This window comes from Festucalex cinctus, chromosome 2, assembly GCF_051991245.1.
Source record: "Festucalex cinctus isolate MCC-2025b chromosome 2, RoL_Fcin_1.0, whole genome shotgun sequence".
Taxonomy (NCBI): domain Eukaryota; kingdom Metazoa; phylum Chordata; class Actinopteri; order Syngnathiformes; family Syngnathidae; genus Festucalex; species Festucalex cinctus.
This window is the reverse complement of record NC_135412.1, coordinates 41,134,811-41,153,044: the sequence shown is the minus strand read 5'-3', so window position 1 is coordinate 41,153,044 and position 18,234 is coordinate 41,134,811. Positions and strand designations below refer to the sequence as shown.

The following is an 18,234-nucleotide window of genomic DNA, read 5'->3' as shown; positions in this document are numbered from 1 at the left end:
AAAACCTGAGTAAAACAGTACTGTCTTCCACTTTACGGAAACGTATTGCATTCACCTGGAGGAGAAAATTTCCGAGTGTTTTTTTTATTTTTTTTAGCCTTTTTTATTTTTTTTTTATTTTTTGCGGAATATACTACAATTATTCTGTTTTTCTGAATCATTTTCCGTTTTTCTGAATTATGTTTCCCCTCTTTTTAGGATCCCCCCCTCAAGTATTTCGATTTTTTTTTTCATTTCCTTAATATATATATTTTTTCTTGTTTTGTTTTTTTCCTTCTCCTCTGAGATTAGAGAATAGACCCATTAGTTTGTAAAGTTTAAACAAAGATGACATAATGATGACGCACGCGCATTGTTGGAACAGAAAGAATATTAACATGTACACAAGCCGACTAACTGTAAAGGATCGTGAGAATTACTTTAAAAAAATAACATTGTCAGATGGGAAGCAACTTTACAATTCTTATGGGATTACAGAGTGGGAGGAAAGTGTTACAAGGTTGGCCTTTCTTTATTGGAGTAACCTCGTGTCTACACTTCTACACCGTGAGCCTACCAGACTTTGGATGCTCGCAATATGTGATGTGTGGCCAATGTGTACAGATCTGGAGGAAATCATGGTGTTGTACCATGATTTCCTCCAGGAATTTCCATTTATCACGGATCCCATTGTAGTTATAATATATGGTTTATGACTTGCTTAATATACATGGTCATTTAACTCTTTGACTGCCAGGCGTTATAAAAACAAAATAAAAAAATCCACAGTGCCAGCCGCTTTTGAGCATTTTAACTCATCTTTCAAGGCAAAAAGAATATTGTTTGCCTTTACTACATATGCAATGTGGCTACGAAATGAAAGATCGCATTCCATTCATTGGAATTTTACTAATAATCATGAAACGTCTTTGGCAGTCAAAGAGTTTTAAAAGCAAATGGTGTAATACATTGGTAAACATTACTGTTACCAGTTTACACAAAATACACAAATAACTAGGGCTGGGTATTGCTGCCAACCTCACGATACGTATCACAATACAGGGGTCACGATACGTATCGCGATAAATATGTATCCCAATACTTGATCTTCAAGGCGATACGTATCGCGATATATTACATTAATTTACTTGCATTTTATAATAACAGTCATATATATACCTAAAGGATATGTTTGTTATGCTGACTGAAAAAAATATTTTTGTTGGCAGCTCTTCTGATTTACCACCAAGCGGCATGCCTGAGATCTAAATGTGCACGCACTACAGAGCAAGGAGCAGCTTTCACAGACACACTGGGAAAATTTATTAATAGGCATGAGCCGATATAAGCAAAACTATCAAAGTATTTAAATTACAGCTCTAAAATGTGCTTATTTGAAATATTTGGGGAAATAAAAACAGCATTTTTTCATGTAACACATTCTATTTCATTTTTTTTTTTTAAATATAGAAAAATTGGTACATTAAGACACATGCTATGTTCAGTTTATAGGTAAATAAATGTTGATATTCCTCCTCTGCTTTAATTTTTCTTAGCAAGACAGTGTCCAATCACTGGTGAGCTATTTTTGCATTAATTGAAGGCAATTAACTTCAAAGACGCTGTTGGTTTTTATTTTTTAGGTACAATGCAGCTGCAAAGGCAAACATTAACTGCCTATTTAAAGTAATGAGGCCCGCTTTCAAGTTTTTTCAAAGGAGACCCTTTCATGGCCTACGTCACGATGACGTCACGGTGTTTACTGGAGGCAAAAACAACTTGCCACTGGAGGCAACGGAAGTGCAGCTAGAAGTAAACAACGCTGGTTGTCTGTAGAAAATGTCGCCTTGTTGTGTTTTTGGTTGCCAAAACTGTAAAAGCACCAATAAAAACTTGAAATTCTATCGCATCCCAGCCTCTGCTAGTCAGAGTTATCGCAGACGGCTGTGGTTAAACGCGATTAGGCGAAAGGACTGGACTGAGGCTATCATCAACAATGCTTGTGTTTGCGGCGCACACATCATATCAAATTCAGCCTGGACAATGATATGAGCTAGACTTAGTTATGATTGAAATTACTTAAGTTAGTCATTATTTGTGGGATTCTTTTTACATGCACGGACTTACAAAAGGTCTGTGTTTACATGCTACATGCGCGAATGCTAACCGCTAGCTAACCAAACGTTAGCCGTATGTTTCAGTTTTGTCGAGGCGAAAGCCCCCACAATGTTTCCGATAACTTCTTGTAAAATTTTTGTCGGAGAGGTACATGCCTCGTATATCCTCGTCTTCTGTCCCTGTCGTTAACTTGACAGCACTTGCGACCGCACAACACAAAAGTCCTTGCTCAAGTTGTTATATTCTAAATTTTGAACATGTCCATTCAAGACGTAGTTAGTTGTACACATCTAATGAGTTATAGGCCTTCAGATTATTATTATTATTATTTATTTTTTTATTGAACATATAAACAGATGAACAGCAGAGATAAGAAAAAAAAACAAAAAAAACAACAACAATCAAAAGAGAAGAAAATCCCAATAAAACAATCATTCAATCAATCATAACTTACATGTTCAAAAGGGAGTAGGAAGAAGTTAGAAACTTATCTAGTCCTACCCCTTTTACTAAATATATTTAAACTTATTTCATTATTAATACAATTCTAATTTACTATTATTAAAATGAAATATATAAACCAAGTTATATATATACACAAGTGCACTTAAACATATTCACATTTGCCAAAAACATATATACATAAATTTCCTAAACATATACCATATACCTATCTAAATCATTTACACATACTCACATGTACAATTTTCATATTCTGGTCTGACATAGGTAATTTTTTTTAACTTTACTTTTAAACATTTTTTTAAACTCCAGCAGTGAGTCACAATTTTTCAGTTCAATTCCCAAATGATTCCACAAATTAACACCTTTTACAGATACACACCTTTGCTTAATATTTGTTCATGTTTTGGGTTTTTTGTACACACTTGTACCCCTTACATCATAAGGACTGTGTCTAATTTCAAATAAATTCTGAGTACTGTGGCAGAGTAAATTGTTATAAACTTTATACATTATTTGTGCTATTTTAAAATCCACCAAGTTATAAAATTTCATTGCATTTAATTTAATAAATATTGAATGTGTTGGTTCTGTATATTTTGATCGATTAATTATTAAAAAACGTCCATAGTTATCCCGACACACTAGTACCAGCCATTCTTAGCCGGTATCGGCAAAAGCTGGAGTTGGTTGGAGGGAAAGATCCATATCTACTTTCACCATCGGCCAAAGCAAAGCAAGTAACCCAAGTTCCCCCAAGTAACTTATCACAATATTTTAAATGATCTCATTGTGAAGAAGAGCGCCTACACATGGGAGGACTTTGATGCCATCAAGAGCCTGGATTCTTAGAACTATTTTGTGTCTGGATGGGTGAAGGATGTCGGCTGCGTTCAACACGACAATGTTTGTCTCGTAGCAGCAAAGGTATGTTCTATTTATCTTTTGGTTGACATGGGTTACTGGCGTAAAATGTTATTCATGAAATAGTTTGTGTCCGGATAAATTCGTCTTGCTGTATACAGTCCGTGGCGACTCCCGGAGGGGAAACATCCCATAAAAAAATGAATGTAGAGAGCTTGATTTTTCGGCGAGCGTTTTCGTTAAAAGGTGTGAAATATGTCAAGTGTCAATAAAAACGTCCCGAGTAGGACACTACATTACTGTAAATCATTGAAACCAGTCGTTTGGAGCCGCTAGCTACAAAAAATAAAAAAAGAAATAAATTTTAAAAAAAAAGAAGAAAAAAAAAGTTTGCTGGGGGAAAAGTGGAAATGGAATCCTAAGGTATGTTGTTTTTGGTTGAAACAGTAACATCTATCACTACTTTCATGATGGAAATTGTCATTCATTAAATCGTTTGTGTCCATTTGTGTCGTCTTGCTGTATCGAAGTCTTCGAGCTATCTTAGCTTGCTAGCTGCTAAAAAACAGACCACACGTCGTTTACTACACATTTCTCAGCAGAAATCAAGCCCGTTAAAGTGTTAATTGTAATAATCGTGTTAAATCGTTAACTTTTTGTTCAAAATGACTTGAGTACTTGTGCAAAAAAAAAAGGTATGATTGTTTCACTAAAGATAATATGGCTCATTCATCATGTCTACCTCGAATTTACAATCAGATGTTAATGTTATGACCAGCTGTATATGTAAGAGAAAAACTACTTTATTCTGAGCATATCCTTGTATTTTTTGTGGGTGCAAAGCAGTGCGTCGTAGTTTTGCTCACAGTTGCGCTGGCCAACGTGCTCGTCATTCACTCCTCACTGTCTTCCATCTGGTTTAGAATTGCTGCCAGCAGCCGAAAGCATGATCTCATCTCTGTTTGAGCTATTAGAGCATCCGTAGGCCGTGCACAAGCTCACCAAAGCATTGGTAGCTGATTTATCAACTGCTTGACCTATTTTCTAGCTCACACTGATTGTTTTCTAATTCACTCGCATTGACGCCCTGACCATCACCGCTAGGGGCGCACTTCAACGTGACGTCACACTGGAAGGGTCTATACGCTGTACGAGTTTCAACGGTTAACCGTCACTAATTGCCCTTGGTGCCAGTTGGCGCGGGTTCGCTCCTCCTCCTGGGAGACCCATGTGGCTTACATGAAGTAAGCTTGTGTGTGTGAGTGAGTGGTAATATAATTTAAAAAAGAAAGAAAGAAAAAAAACGAGTTTCAACGGTTTCAATAATAGCTAGCTAGTTGCAAGTGGTTATTTTGCCTTCCAGCTTCCCGAAAGCAAGGGGCGTTCCGAGGAGGGCTGTAACGTCACGTGCACAAGGTCTATTCAATTAAATATATGACATTCTTGGAAGATAAAAACAACATAATAACAACAACAACAACTTGTATGACAACAGTGGCAAAAGAAAATAATAACAAAATAATAATACCAATAATAAGAAAAGATGTATTTATTCCTTCCTGATAATATAAAGCACCACTAATCATGACAAGTGACATGAACATTATGTCAGGCTACTTGGCAGTACTGCAAAGCGCTAAATTACTGTGCAGTGTGCATGTCTCCAAGCTGTATCAATAAAACACATTCATCAACAACAATGTATCCTATAACACAAACCCACCTGTTCTTGCACTCTAAAGAAAATGGATTTTAAAAAAAATCTTTTGAGAAGCGAACCTTTTTTCCATTTAATTGTTGTAAGCAAATCTGAAAAGTGTTTTCTTCCTCTTGTGGCTTGACAACTACAGCTACATTCTGTTGTTCTCGTAGTAGTGCTTCAAAGTCAAAGGACAAATGACATGATGTAAGAGATGCTTAAAAAAAAAAAGTCACTGAAACTCTTTGTTGTCCCTGAATGTTATTTCCTCATACCAGAAAAACAACTGTATGCTTCTAACTATTTGGGAGTGCTCTTTATCTTTTCTCAATGTACAAACGTCCACAAAGGCAAGCATTGATGAGTGTGGTACAGACGAACAGTCCATGAAACACCCGCTGTTGAACTTATCACCATTGCACTTATTTGCTTAGTGTCCCACGAACAATAACAGCATTATCACGTTTAGATACGTTCACCACCTCTCCCTCATTGTATAAAATAAAACTGTATTCACTGTGGCTCTTTCAAGTACACTCGTTCTGTTACAAAATGGCCCCATTGTGAAATCCTAACGTTGCACAACGGTCAGCTACATTGTCCTATACCACATTGTTAGTTAGCCCTCCGACACATTGTGTTCGCTCAAAGAAAGCTGTCCTCGCTGGCCACGTAGGAGAAGCCGTTGAAGGCGTTGTTGGCGCTCGTGCTGGCATTGAATTCTGGCGTCCGACTCACCGAATTAGGAACCATTTCTCTGGTGAACTCTGGGTCGATATGCTGAGTGTCGGCAGGGCCTCTCTAAATGTGGGAAAGGACATTTGCGATGCTTCTTTTGAGTTAAAAAAGGGGAAAAAAAAGATCTTTCACTCACCACATTGGGGTTGTAAGGAGGAGTGATTCTCTTGTGGTAAATGTCATCCCAGTTGATTGACGAGAAAAAGGGGTGGTTCTTGATTTCTAACTATAGAACACCAAACATATAAATATCACATCAACTGTATTTAGAATTGCATGATTTCGGTCGGATATCTATTGTTTCCCCCATCCTAATTCAAAGATCCGTACAAAGTCGGCGATGGCCCCGAAGCGTCGATGCTGGTCCTTCTGCAGGAGACCCTCCAGTAGGGAGCACACGGCCTCAGACTTCCCTGGTGGAAGCAGCAGAGGCTTATGGAGAATCCCGTCGTACATTTCTCCAACGTCACGGCTGTAGAAAGGAGGCTACCGTGAAGGGAATGGGCAGATGTTATTATCTACGCCACAAGCACACACGTCGTGAACACACACATGCACTTACCAGACTGTAAATCATCTCATAGAGCACAGCTCCAAGACACCACCAGTCGACTGTCCTGTCATAAGGTTCCTTGCGAAGAACCTCTGGCGCTAAGTACTTTGGTGGCAAACATTCAAATTCAAACCAGACAAAAAAAAAGTAATTATGAAATACTTTTCAAAATCACCATCTTCATGGACAATTAATTAAAAACATCTATCAAAACTCTCAATTCTTGTAGGGCCTTGAAGACCTAGTTTTGTTATGTGTAGTTGCTTTGTGTAGGTAAACCACGTTTGATCTGGATCAAATCCAGATTGCACATTTGACACTAATTTGAATTTTACATGGAAAATCCAAACTAGGATACATCTGTAAAATGTTTTATCAGGTTTTGATACATTTTTACTTCTAGTTCTTCGGATAGTAAAGTGACAGTGTGTAATCTTTAATGCCATCTAGTGTTGAACTAATACATTCAATTAAAAAAAAAAAACTATTGACTTCAATAATATGCACAAAAAAAACAAACAAACATGTTCTATCACATTAACATACGTTTGTTTTTTAATACTATTTTAATAATCAAGTAATCGTTTGGAGCCATATTTTTTTATTTAAAAAATGTCCAAATCCTCTGATTTCAGCAAATCAAACGTAATTCTTCAATGATTTCTGTAGTCCTTCATGAAAAAGACTGATTATCTTCTGTGTTGAATCAAAATAAGACATTTGCAAACATCTGTTTTTATTTTGGAAAACAATGACCGAACTGGGAAAATAGTACATCAATCTCCGTTTGTTTTTTGTTTTTTTTAATCACAATACAATTACGAAGTACGAAATAAACACCAATGACTGGTTGTTAAACAGTAATCAGCGGGAAATGCTTTTGTAATACACTTTAATGCAAAATTAAAATGAATCCGATTACTCGATTGATTGAATAATCGATAGATTCTAAAAATATTCAATAGTGAAAGCACTACATTTTCACCGCATGTTTCATCATCTTTTTGACCTTTATTTGTTTTACTTCTTGTATTTCGTATTGAATTGTTTTTATCTGTGTGATTAATTTTCCCTGTGAAGCATTTTGTGACCTTTTTGACTGTGAAAGGTGCTATATAAATATAAGTAGTTGCTTACCGCCATCTTCCTGCTACAGCCCAAAGGACAACGTTGCAAACGTAGTTAGCCCTGGTGGTGCTTGTATCGAGTGTCGGACCTAATGGGTCGACCGCCGCTACCTTCCACAGCTGAGGCCTGCAGGTGGTCGTCCCGTGATTCGGGCTAGCGTTGCTCGTCACCTTCTGCTTTGGTTGCGCAAGCTTTTACTAGCTTTTTTTTTTTTTTTCCTTACTAGCTTCTACTAGCTGCGTTTATTAGCCACTCCAGCCTATGGCTCCGACTAACTCCTGCTAGCCGCTTTACTGGCTTCTCCCGCTAGCCGCTCTAGTTAGCTGCTCCGGCTAAATCTGGCTTCAAACCGGCTGCCAAGTCACGTCGCTCTGCGAGATGCTCATTCGCTTTGAGCCACCATGATATAGCGACATCTAGTGGTCAACTATTACACACGGTCACTTTAAGACTCTACATCTTTTCAACTCACTTCCGGTGTTCCACAGAAAGTTGAGGTGGTTCCTTCTGGCTCCAAACCTTCTTTGCACAAACCAAAATCTGTCAGGACCACATGGCCCTGCACAAAGCAAACGCAAACAGAGATCGTATACATACATATGTAGGACAACAATTGCCAGTCACAGACAGGAAGGAGAAAACGTGTTGATTGTTCTTCACCTGAGAATCTAACAGGATATTTTCTGGCTTCAGATCTCTGCCATGAACACACACAGACGATCACATTTGAAATGGATGATAGCAACAAGTAGGCAAAAGAACAACAACTAAACAGAGAGAGATAGAAAAACAGACCTGTAGACAATATTGAGGGAGTGCAGGTAGCCGATAGCGCTGGCCACCTCTGCGGTGTAGAACCTCGCTCTGGGCTCGGTGAAACATCTCTCACGCTGCAGGTGAAAGAAGAGCTGCACCAAGAGAGAGCAAGCACATCAGACGGCGCCGTTCAACACGCGATTTGTTTAGTTTTTGATTGCTTGCGCCTACTTCTCCACCATTCACATAGTCCAGGACGAAGTAGAGCTTCTCCGCCGTCTGGAAGGAGTAATGGAGCCGAACCAGGAACGGATGTTGCAGGCTTTTGAGCAGCACGTTTCGCTCTGCCATGATGTTTTTTTGCTGCGGAAGGAGATAAAAACAGGATATCCAAATTGAATATGACCTTCATTTTACCAAAATTGAACTGCTAAATCAGGAAACCGTGTGTGTTTGTTTCTGGAGTCATTCTGCAGATTAGATAAGACTGTTGTGTTTTTGTGCTGTTGCTTCCAAACAACGTTAAAGGTACACTCAGTATTATACAGTGGCATCTAGTGGTGAAACAATAAATCATTCGAAAAAAAAAAAAATTGTTTGTGTTAGTAGTATGTAAAAAGATATGTTGTATCGCATAAACGTACTTTTTTTTAAATATAACGGTTAGTCTTGAAATCGCAAATTATCTTACATGTCCGGGCCGCGGCTTCTAGTGTCCGCCATGTTTCGCCGCCATCTTTCTGCTACGGGTGCCGTCAAAGACAAATTTCAGCGCTCCATTTCTTAACGCGTTTTTGGAACGCACTTCCGGTTTGTATGGCGACCGCATGTCCACGAAGAAGAAGAGTTTCCGGTCCCCGAAGAGAGCATTATCAAGCATCACACTTACTTTGGGAATTTATTTTATTTCAGCGCGACAAAACAAGAGTTTATATTGTAGCCGCATTTGCCAGATGGAGAGAAATGAGGAACAGACTAGGTTTGGGACGTGCCGGTGCCTTCGACTGCTTTCTACTTGACCGGTAAGTAAGAGTACATTTGTGTTTACGTTTTGAGAGCGAGAGAAAAAGTATACACCGTACTAATTAATACGATGTTCGTACCTTTGTTTTACGATCACTGTAGCTGTTGATTAGCAACTCCGCACCACTCGAACGATTTTATGTAGCTACTTGCTTTGAAAAAAAAAAAAGATTTCCGCTGGCACGTTATATTTAGAGTAAATGCGCAAGTTATTGTGTAATATAATGTAACTGTGATTTCGGAGGTATATTTTCCCATAACTTCAATGGAGAATCTAAAGCATACTGTATTAGTGGAGGAGTTGAAAATTATTTTCGTTGTGGTTGGTGAAAATAGTGTTCTCGAAATTAATTTTCGGCAGGGAATAACTTTCTGGACTTAAATGCTGGCTGTACCGTAAGCACTGCTAGAGTCTGAACTCTCACTCAAGTGTGTACTGGTCCATTGTGTAATTGGGTGCACAAGAATTTACAGGCTGCCACGTTTTCCACGGAAATTCGACAAGCAAGCAGCCTTTGCATATTCTATGCAGTATGCAGTCAAGTTACTTTTATCTAGCTAATACAATGTTTTGGGCCCAAAAACTAAAGATCTTACCTCTATTTTGGGGGCTTTGTTGGAAAGTTGGTGACATATAGTAGTATCATCAATTATTCTATTTTATTTTATAATTTTGTTTTTGTTTGTGTCACACTAGATCAACAGCCAAACTTGAGGGGTTCCAGAACCATATTCTGATGTATACAAGCATTCATGCACCGTTTAAATACATCACCGACCTGCAAGAAAAAAAAATATCAAGGGGAGAGTCAGCAGCCAAATTGGAATGCCCCGAATGAGGACACTTGAATGGAGGACCCCAGAAGGCTTCGGTGTTGTACCACCAGTATCTCCACCTACCATATCTGAGCTGCAACAAACTGAAGTCAGCCGACGTCTTGGTATGTAATTTACATATGGACGGCATTGCACACTACATTAACTTTTTGTGTGAAGCAATACGGAATGGTCACATGTACAAGCACCACTTGTTTTACACAGGACCTGCTGACCAGGTGTCTGAAGCCATGGAGTGACTCCTCCCTCACTTTCCTCAGCAAGCCTTTGAAGAATATGATATCATCGTTGGTGGGAACATGCCCTCACTCCATAACATGTACTTGTGCAGTCAAGGAGCATGTAAAACTTAATAAAACCAGCAAACATTGAAGTGACTTCATTTTGACTGCAGTCTGTTCACACAATCAATGGACAAGCCTTCCTTAATTTTGCCCCAATAACATCATAGAGTAGGCGAAAAGTAGTGTTACAGATCATACTGTGTTCGGGAGAGTTTGAGGAATGTTGCAATGTTAATGGGGGGCAATGTCAGCACACACACAAAAAAAAAAACAACAACATCATGGTATTGAGTTAATCAGATATTTTAGCTGTGTACCACACATACCTGCTCTGTAACACGACTTTTGGCCCAAACCTGTATGTCTATTTTCCATATTTTGAAATGCACAGCGTATTGGTAAAATTCTGGAACAACTGCAATTCATGTAGCTCATTATATTCTAACAGCATTTTTTTTTTTTTTTTTAGTTAATATGTTCATTTCATGTAGACTTTTATTTTACTTTATTTTATTCATTCATTTTCATGTACTGTACCTTACATTCATTGGCCAATGAAGAATTCCTTGTCATTGCAAGCATTTATAATAATTCTCCAGGCTTTTGATGTTTTACATTTCTGGTCATGTAAAATAGTGTTAGGTTAGGTGTCGAATGAACACTGCATGTTGACGCCAAAGGAAATAGTATTTTCTTAGTTATTCAAAATGTACAAATTAACACACAACAACAATATACAAGTTATACAAACTACAACAACAAGTGTCAGACATGGACTAATTATATGCCAGGTAAAAAACCTTTGTATTGTCCTCAAGGATCTGGGAAAGTGTCACTTATTTGCTACAAGTCCACCAAGGTGCTGCAGTCTGGGATCCAGGTACAGGAAATCATGGTGGTGCTGATGTGTCAGCAATGTGTCAAAAAGTATTTCTTGGTGTCAGTCTATCAGCTGGACTTGGATATCTTCATGTTCCTCCATGGTCATTTCCTGTACGAGTCTCTGCAAGAAGGTAACAATTGTATGTCAGATGAGGTACCAAACAATGAACTGAAAGTCACTGAGCCAATGAAGTACATTATTACATGAGCAAGACTATTTGTGAAAGCCATGTAAATTCCTGCACATCGAAGTACAAGGAAGCTGTTGTATCTTCAATCAAAACTAATTAAGTTGCTTAGTGATATTTATTAGGTAAAATTGTTCAACATGGTGACAAATCGATATCTGAGTAAAGGGTTTCAAATGTTTTTGTAAGCAGCACTTTTCTGAGTGGTTAGTAGCAACAAGACACGGGGGGGTTACGAGTCTGAGTTGCAGATGTGTAGTTCAGTTAACACCATTATTTTTGCACGATATACTAAACATATCAGCAAACGATGTAATCTAAATACCACATATTCCAAGCAAAGGTATGTTTTGAGCCATTCACATGCATGCTCGAATGGAATTATTTTTCCATGATGACATAATTGTACGTTACGAGACACCGCGTTCTCTTCCCCGTTCTCTTCCTCGTCGTCTCCCTCGCCCCCTTTGAGATGGTCCACATGTCTATAAAACATAACATAACTGTGTGTTCTCTGTTGCATGGTTTAGTTGCACTAACAAATATGAACATAGATAGCCATTATCATTAGCTGACGTACAGTATTTCCAAACAATGCCGACAAAAATATTAATTCTGAAATTAAATGACTAAATCACAATTATTAGGGATCTGTACAGTATGTCTAACAAATGCAATTCACTTACGTCATCACTCGAGGGATACCAGAAGTTGTTTGCGTTCGGTTCCGGTGAAATTGGTGGTAGGCTGTTGAAGTAGGGTCTCTCTGGGACGCCGTAGTTCGTGTGCTTAAAATCATTGCATTATCTTGTTTGACCGATAGATGGCGGTCGTGAGCTACACACTGGGGCTTTAAGGACAAAACAGGAAGCTGTTCTGCTTCATTAGAGTTGGACTCCAGCATTTTTCGTCCTCTCTATTAGTTTGTACTGTGAGCTTCAGTACCCCATCAGACCCACCAGATGGCAGTGTTTTTCTCTCTTCAAATCTGAACTGTATGTTTAATGCAGAGTACATGGTCAATTTTGTAGAGTAAATTTGCCTCTAAACAGAGACTATTTGGTCCCACTCTAAACAGAATAAAATGTACACTTGGAAGAGAGTAAAATTTTCAGAGTAAATTTTACTCAAAGTATTTTTAGTGCATACGAGATAATTTGCCACCTATCTCATGAATAAAACGATTAAAGATTTTTCACTCAGAAATTCTAAGTGAATTTTGCAAGGAGAGATTTTGACCAGATTTTACTAGTTTATTTATTTAAAAAAAAAAAAAAAAAGTCACTCAAGGGTTGAGGAACCAACCTACAACTTAAGGTTGGAAGACAGCCAATCTACTCCCTGAAGCTTGTGAGTTTGTACCTCTACTCTTGTGTAACTTAAAAAATACATACATAAATAAATAAGTAAAATGTACTCAAAAAATGTCCTTCTAAAATTCACATAGAATTTCTAAGTGAAAAATCTTTACTAGGTTTGTGCCATGAAATAGGCCAATTCTCCACACAGTAAGAATACTTTGAGTAAAATTTACTCTGAATATTTTACTTCCTTCCAAGTGTTAATTTTACTCTATTTAGAGTGGGACCAAAAAGACTCTTTTTCGAGTAAAATTTACTCTACAAAATTTACCGTGTGTAGTTATTCACTTTGTGAAATGTATGATGAATATCTGATGTTTACTTTTCTGTTTGTTTTTTTTAATTCTCTGACTTGGGATTTCACAAAGGGCTAATAAAGATTTCAATCCAATTTTATATAGTAATACAAAAAAACAACAACAATACAAAGTACAGTATGACAAGCAATAATACGTTATTTTGGCGTCAGAATCAGACGCTGACTGAATTTCATAAAGGCCTTGTGAGTTTTTCACATCAAAATGATTCATACAATGGTATATCCAGCCCAGGCATTCCATGTTATCTGAGGAGGGCTCATTATTCTTTATGAATTCTTTATGTTTATAGTAGGCACTCACCTCCTTTTTCTTTAAGATTACTTTCTTCTGCAGCACTTTGACAGCATAGAACTGGTTGGTGGCTTTGAGCTTGGCGAGCAGGACCTGCATTGCAAGGTTTGTGTGTTATTTTTTTTGTTTAGTAAACACTTGACAGCGCCATGTGGACGCTCCGCGGCGACAGAAGCCCTCAGACATCTGGATGAACTGTGGAAACGCATGACACCAGCAAAATTCACTCACGTTCAGCCAGAAAGACAAGAAGGCAGTGTACAAGTGTGATCATTGCTGACAAATCCAAATAAAGTACACTTTATAAGCTAGTTTGGAGTTGTTACTAGTGACTTTAATTTTTGTATAGCCATCCATATAGCTATTTATTTATATAGACATGGTCTATTTCAGGTGATTTTTTAGGTGTAATAACAAACTAAACACTAAGAACTGGAAAAAAATAAAAATGAAATTAGTCACTAAGTGCATTTAGAGAGATGTAGTTTACTGTCACACCAAGTATTTGGTTTTATTTTCCCCAAAAAGGGAACAAATTAATAATCAAAACTGACTTCCTGCTCGAGGAACCATTTAAGGATACTTCATCTTTTAAATAATTGTCTGGTAACATTTCATGCGACTTTGCCAGTAGTGAGAGAGTCAAATGACCTTAAGTGGCGGCACAGTTAATGATTCATGAAAACATTGTATGCACAACGTCAAGCGCGACTTTTCCTTCTCTTACGTCACATTTGGGTACTGTACAACAACATGACCTCTGATAACTGCATCGGTGCAGCCATATCTAGTCCTCTACTGTACACGAATCATTGCAGGATTTGCAGTTATTATTAACAGAGACGTGGTACCGAAAGTATAGCAACTGTATTTGCAGTTGTGGGCACAGCTCTCACTGTAATGCAGTAGAAGCATGTGATTTGTCATACAGTAGTCAGTGACAAATGCGAATGAGAAAAATGAAAATATTTGAATATAAAAGAAGAAATAGTCAGCATGGTGATACACTGTAAGCACTGGTTTCACGTGATTACAAATGCTGTGATTAAAGTGTGAAAAGTTCTTGAATTTTGGGAAAAAAAAACAAAAAAACCCCAAGTATTTCTAAAGTAAAAGAAAGAAATCATGTTGAATGCACAAGTAGCTCCCAAGGGCAAAATGGGTTCATTTCTACACGAGGTAAATAAGTAATTATATCACCTTTCCAAAGGTCCCTTTGCCAATGACAGCCAAGAAGTCAAAGTCAGTGGGCTTGGCACTGCAACAAGACAAAGAGTTATCTATTAAAGGCTTGATAATGTTCTGTGCACTGAAAAAACAACTCGTAAGATTTACTTAAAAAAAGCGGAACAATTTTTACATTGTGTTTCATATTTCGTATATTTTGGGCAGGTTTATGTTGTACAGTTATGCTAGTGCGTTAATTGGCCCAAAGCTCAGTCAAGCTTAATTGGTTGAGTATTTTTGTTTTCTAGGTGTGTATACATTTTTAATATTAATTATTAAAAATATTTAATTTAAAATGTATTATAAGCTATTTGCAGTCCCACCGATTTACGTCTTGCAGATCCCATTTTGAGAGCCATTGCCCTTAAAGCATGCTAACAAATTAAATGAGAAGGATGACATGGACCAACCAGGCGGAGCGACTTACTGAGGGTTTGCTGAAGGACCCAAGTTGACTTCATCGTGGTGGGAGGAGGATGGCGACTGTAGTTGCAAGGCAACAATGGTCCAAGAATTAACAGGAAACAAAAAACAAAACAAAAACGAACAAAAAAAACAAAAAACTTAAAAGATGCTATATGAAAGCAAATGCTGAACTATTGAGCTTTTCTGTGCAATGTGGCTTGAATATATTTTTATTAATCACTTTGTAAGAATGAATTCCATTTTGTGAACTTACTATCACCGTCCTGAGAAAACTCACTCGAGTTGGAAGACGTGTCCTCTCCAGTGTTTTGTGGCCTAAATAGGATTCTAGCAAGTACCATAGTACCACCTCGCCGGTGTCCTAGCAAGCGTACTATCAGTGTTCTAGCTAATAGCCAGCACTTTAGCGAGCAGTCAATATATTAATCAATGTTCTCCTAACAAATGCCATAGCAGGTGTGCGACCCAGTGCCCAACCAGATTCTCCTGGGCTAGCCAGTGTCTTAAATAGCGTCCTTGTAATTATTTTAATCAATTTACTGCCCAATATTCTTGCCAATGCCACAGCTAGTGTTCTAGCCAATTTCCTAGCAACCAAACAACCCATTAGTTTCTTCGTCGGTGTTGTATGCAGTGTCCTTGCCAGTGTCCTAAGTAGGGTCCTTAATAAGGACTCCTTATGCTAGGGATCTGGCCCAGTTGCCTGAAAAGCACTCCCGTCGATGTACTAGCCAATCTATTAATCAATGTCCTAGCAAATGCCAAAGCAAGTGTGCTCGTCAGGGTCTAACCAGAGTCTCTTACTCCATTTCCTAGATAGCGTCCTTGCCTTTACCTTATTCAAAGTTGTAATTAATGCCTAAGTCCATGTCCTAGCTTGTGTCCTAAACAGAGTCTCCAAGTTAAATGTCATCGCCAACATCCAAGCAAGTATACTTGGCAGTGTCGCTGTCATTGTCCTGAAGGGTCTTGGTCATTATTTTTAAGATACACAGCCTAAAAACAGTCATAACCGAATAAGATTCATTTTCCCACTTAGTTTTAGGTGGCACACAAGAGTCCATCAGTTTGGACCTTGACCGAGCATGTACAGACGTTTTCTCATCCAGTTGTCCATGGGTCTATCTATGCATCGGTATAACCTCTGACCTCAATCACCAACCCAACACTGCATGGCATCCTGCTAAACCCGCTTGACCGCTTTTCCGTGGGCCTCCATTTGTAGATAATTCATTGAAGAGAACTACTGGTTTGTTTATTTGATTCGAATGACCCCTTGGAACTTGAGCTGCCAAGCAGATGAACGACTTGGAATTCAACCTCATATTTCAAGGAGTAAAAAGCCAGTGGCCAAATAAAATGGATTCATATTCTAAATCTCCTTTTTCTCTGTTACAGGCTCACATTGAAAACATTTTCTTTTTACAGTGTTTCCTGCTTTAACTATGCCAAAACATAAGTGAAGTGAAATAGCTGCATCAAGGTGAAAATAAAGTCATTTTCAACAAACACAAGGAGTAAAACTCAAACTCACATTACAGTGGGCCATGGCTCTTATCCATTCCACTCCCTGTGGGAACCCAACATCCGTTTGATCGACCTTACAAAAGAGACGAGATATGCATACTTCAAATCACGAATATGGTGATTCTCAACCACCAGTTTTACTTAATACTTGAACAATCTGTCACTGACAGTTACTTATAGTGACACGCAGAACAATTCAATTCCTTTTCATTTGTGGATCAGCCAGGTGTTGCCAATCATATTATTTCGGTACACATATTTTTTTTTTGTAACATTTTTGTTTTGTGAGACTGAAACACTACTCTAATGTTCTGTTGTGTGTTGTCAGCCGATGAAACGCTGAGCGCAGTGTGTGCCGAGCGGGTCCGGCTGGTTTGTAAGGTACAAGATGCTGGACCAGCAGAGACAAAATGAAGTATATATAGTGATACAGAGTGAGTGCGTGTGTGTTTACAAGCTAAATATTGGCTGATTCGTTTAGCGGTCACAACATACAGGAACAAAATTGCAAGTCACAGTCATCTTCCTATTGTAAAAGTGCCCTTACAAAATAAGACAGATAGAAAAGTCTACTTACCAAAGAATACATTACATATTACCATTAAAATAAGGAATTTGATATTTGTGATTTCCTCCTAGTCAACCAGCAAATAAAGTTAATGTGATAATGCTAATGATTTAAGATATTGCAAAAAAGTGAGTAAAAAATAAATATGATTAAATAAAAGTATCATACACTTATAAGATACAATGAGAATTATTCTTATTTTATGATTTGATCAAAAAACAAATGAAGACGAACAAAAACTGATTAACCACAATACAGTAATTATCTTATTATTATGGTCAATATTAATAATCATGGTGCTGAGGAATGCAGTATTAAAATAAGCAACACTTTAAGCCTGAAGGGTAGGTTTGTGACTTGTAATAAAAAAAAAAAAAAAAGACACTCTTTATAAAAAGGTTTGTTCGTTCTCCTAATCGCCAAGAAGCATAAATATCAGATCTGAAAAGCCAGCTATATATTATGTCTTCATCCCTACATCAATCAGCAATAATAGCTTAAAAGTTCAACAAACACACCTGAATAACAATGCATTGTCAATCAAAATGAACTATACTGTATGTGTAAGGTGTGCAGCATGCTCACCTCTGAGTGCAGGAAGATGATGACGGTATGAAAGGTGCTCACCAAAATACGTGCAGCGGCAGCTGCTTGCCCACGACTGACTGATCCCAAGTCTGTTGTACACCTCAAGAGAGTGAATGATTGATGGAAAGTTGTTCGCCATGGGAGGGGTGATTTGTGTGTCTCTGATTACATGGAGGCATTGCGGTCTAATTGTATTTTTCAAAGCACAGTATAGTGCTAGTTATGTGTTGTTGTTTTTTTCCTGTGTACTTCAGGTTCCCCCACATTCCAAAAACATGCATGTTAGGTTCTGTTGATTGAAGACTAGTCTAAATTGTCCATAGATATGAATGGTTTGGAAAAATTAGCGATTGGCTGGTGGTGACCTGCCCATGTATACAGTTACCAATCGGGGCTTACAATCGTAAATCAGACA

General features: G+C 38.0%; 1 protein-coding gene and 1 long non-coding RNA gene across 3 annotated transcripts; one reads left to right on the top strand and one right to left on the bottom strand.

Annotated features, from left to right (window-relative positions):
- Positions 1-4,956: 4,956 nt before the first annotated feature.
- On the bottom strand, positions 4,957-17,919 carry sgk2a (serum/glucocorticoid regulated kinase 2a). The gene is made up of 13 exons (XM_077515148.1): positions 17,817-17,919; positions 16,671-16,736; positions 15,138-15,193; positions 14,684-14,741; positions 13,493-13,576; positions 8,529-8,660; positions 8,337-8,449; positions 8,202-8,238; positions 8,014-8,100; positions 6,423-6,518; positions 6,191-6,346; positions 5,997-6,086; positions 4,957-5,923 (listed from the first exon to the last, which is right to left on the bottom strand). The coding sequence occupies exons 2-13, from the start codon at positions 16,683-16,685 to the stop codon at positions 5,768-5,770; spliced, it is 1,080 nt and encodes a 359-aa protein (XP_077371274.1). The 5' UTR covers positions 16,686-16,736; positions 17,817-17,919; the 3' UTR covers positions 4,957-5,767.
- LOC144014850 (uncharacterized) lies at positions 8,991-10,530 on the top strand. 2 transcript variants are annotated; one of them, XR_013282599.1, is made up of 3 exons: positions 8,991-9,319; positions 10,018-10,261; positions 10,362-10,530. It is a non-coding gene; the product is annotated as an uncharacterized LOC144014850 (long non-coding RNA). The 2 variants fall into 2 exon arrangements; XR_013282597.1 differs by lacking the exon at positions 8,991-9,319 and having other exon boundaries at positions 9,558-10,261.
- Positions 17,920-18,234: the final 315 nt, after the last annotated feature.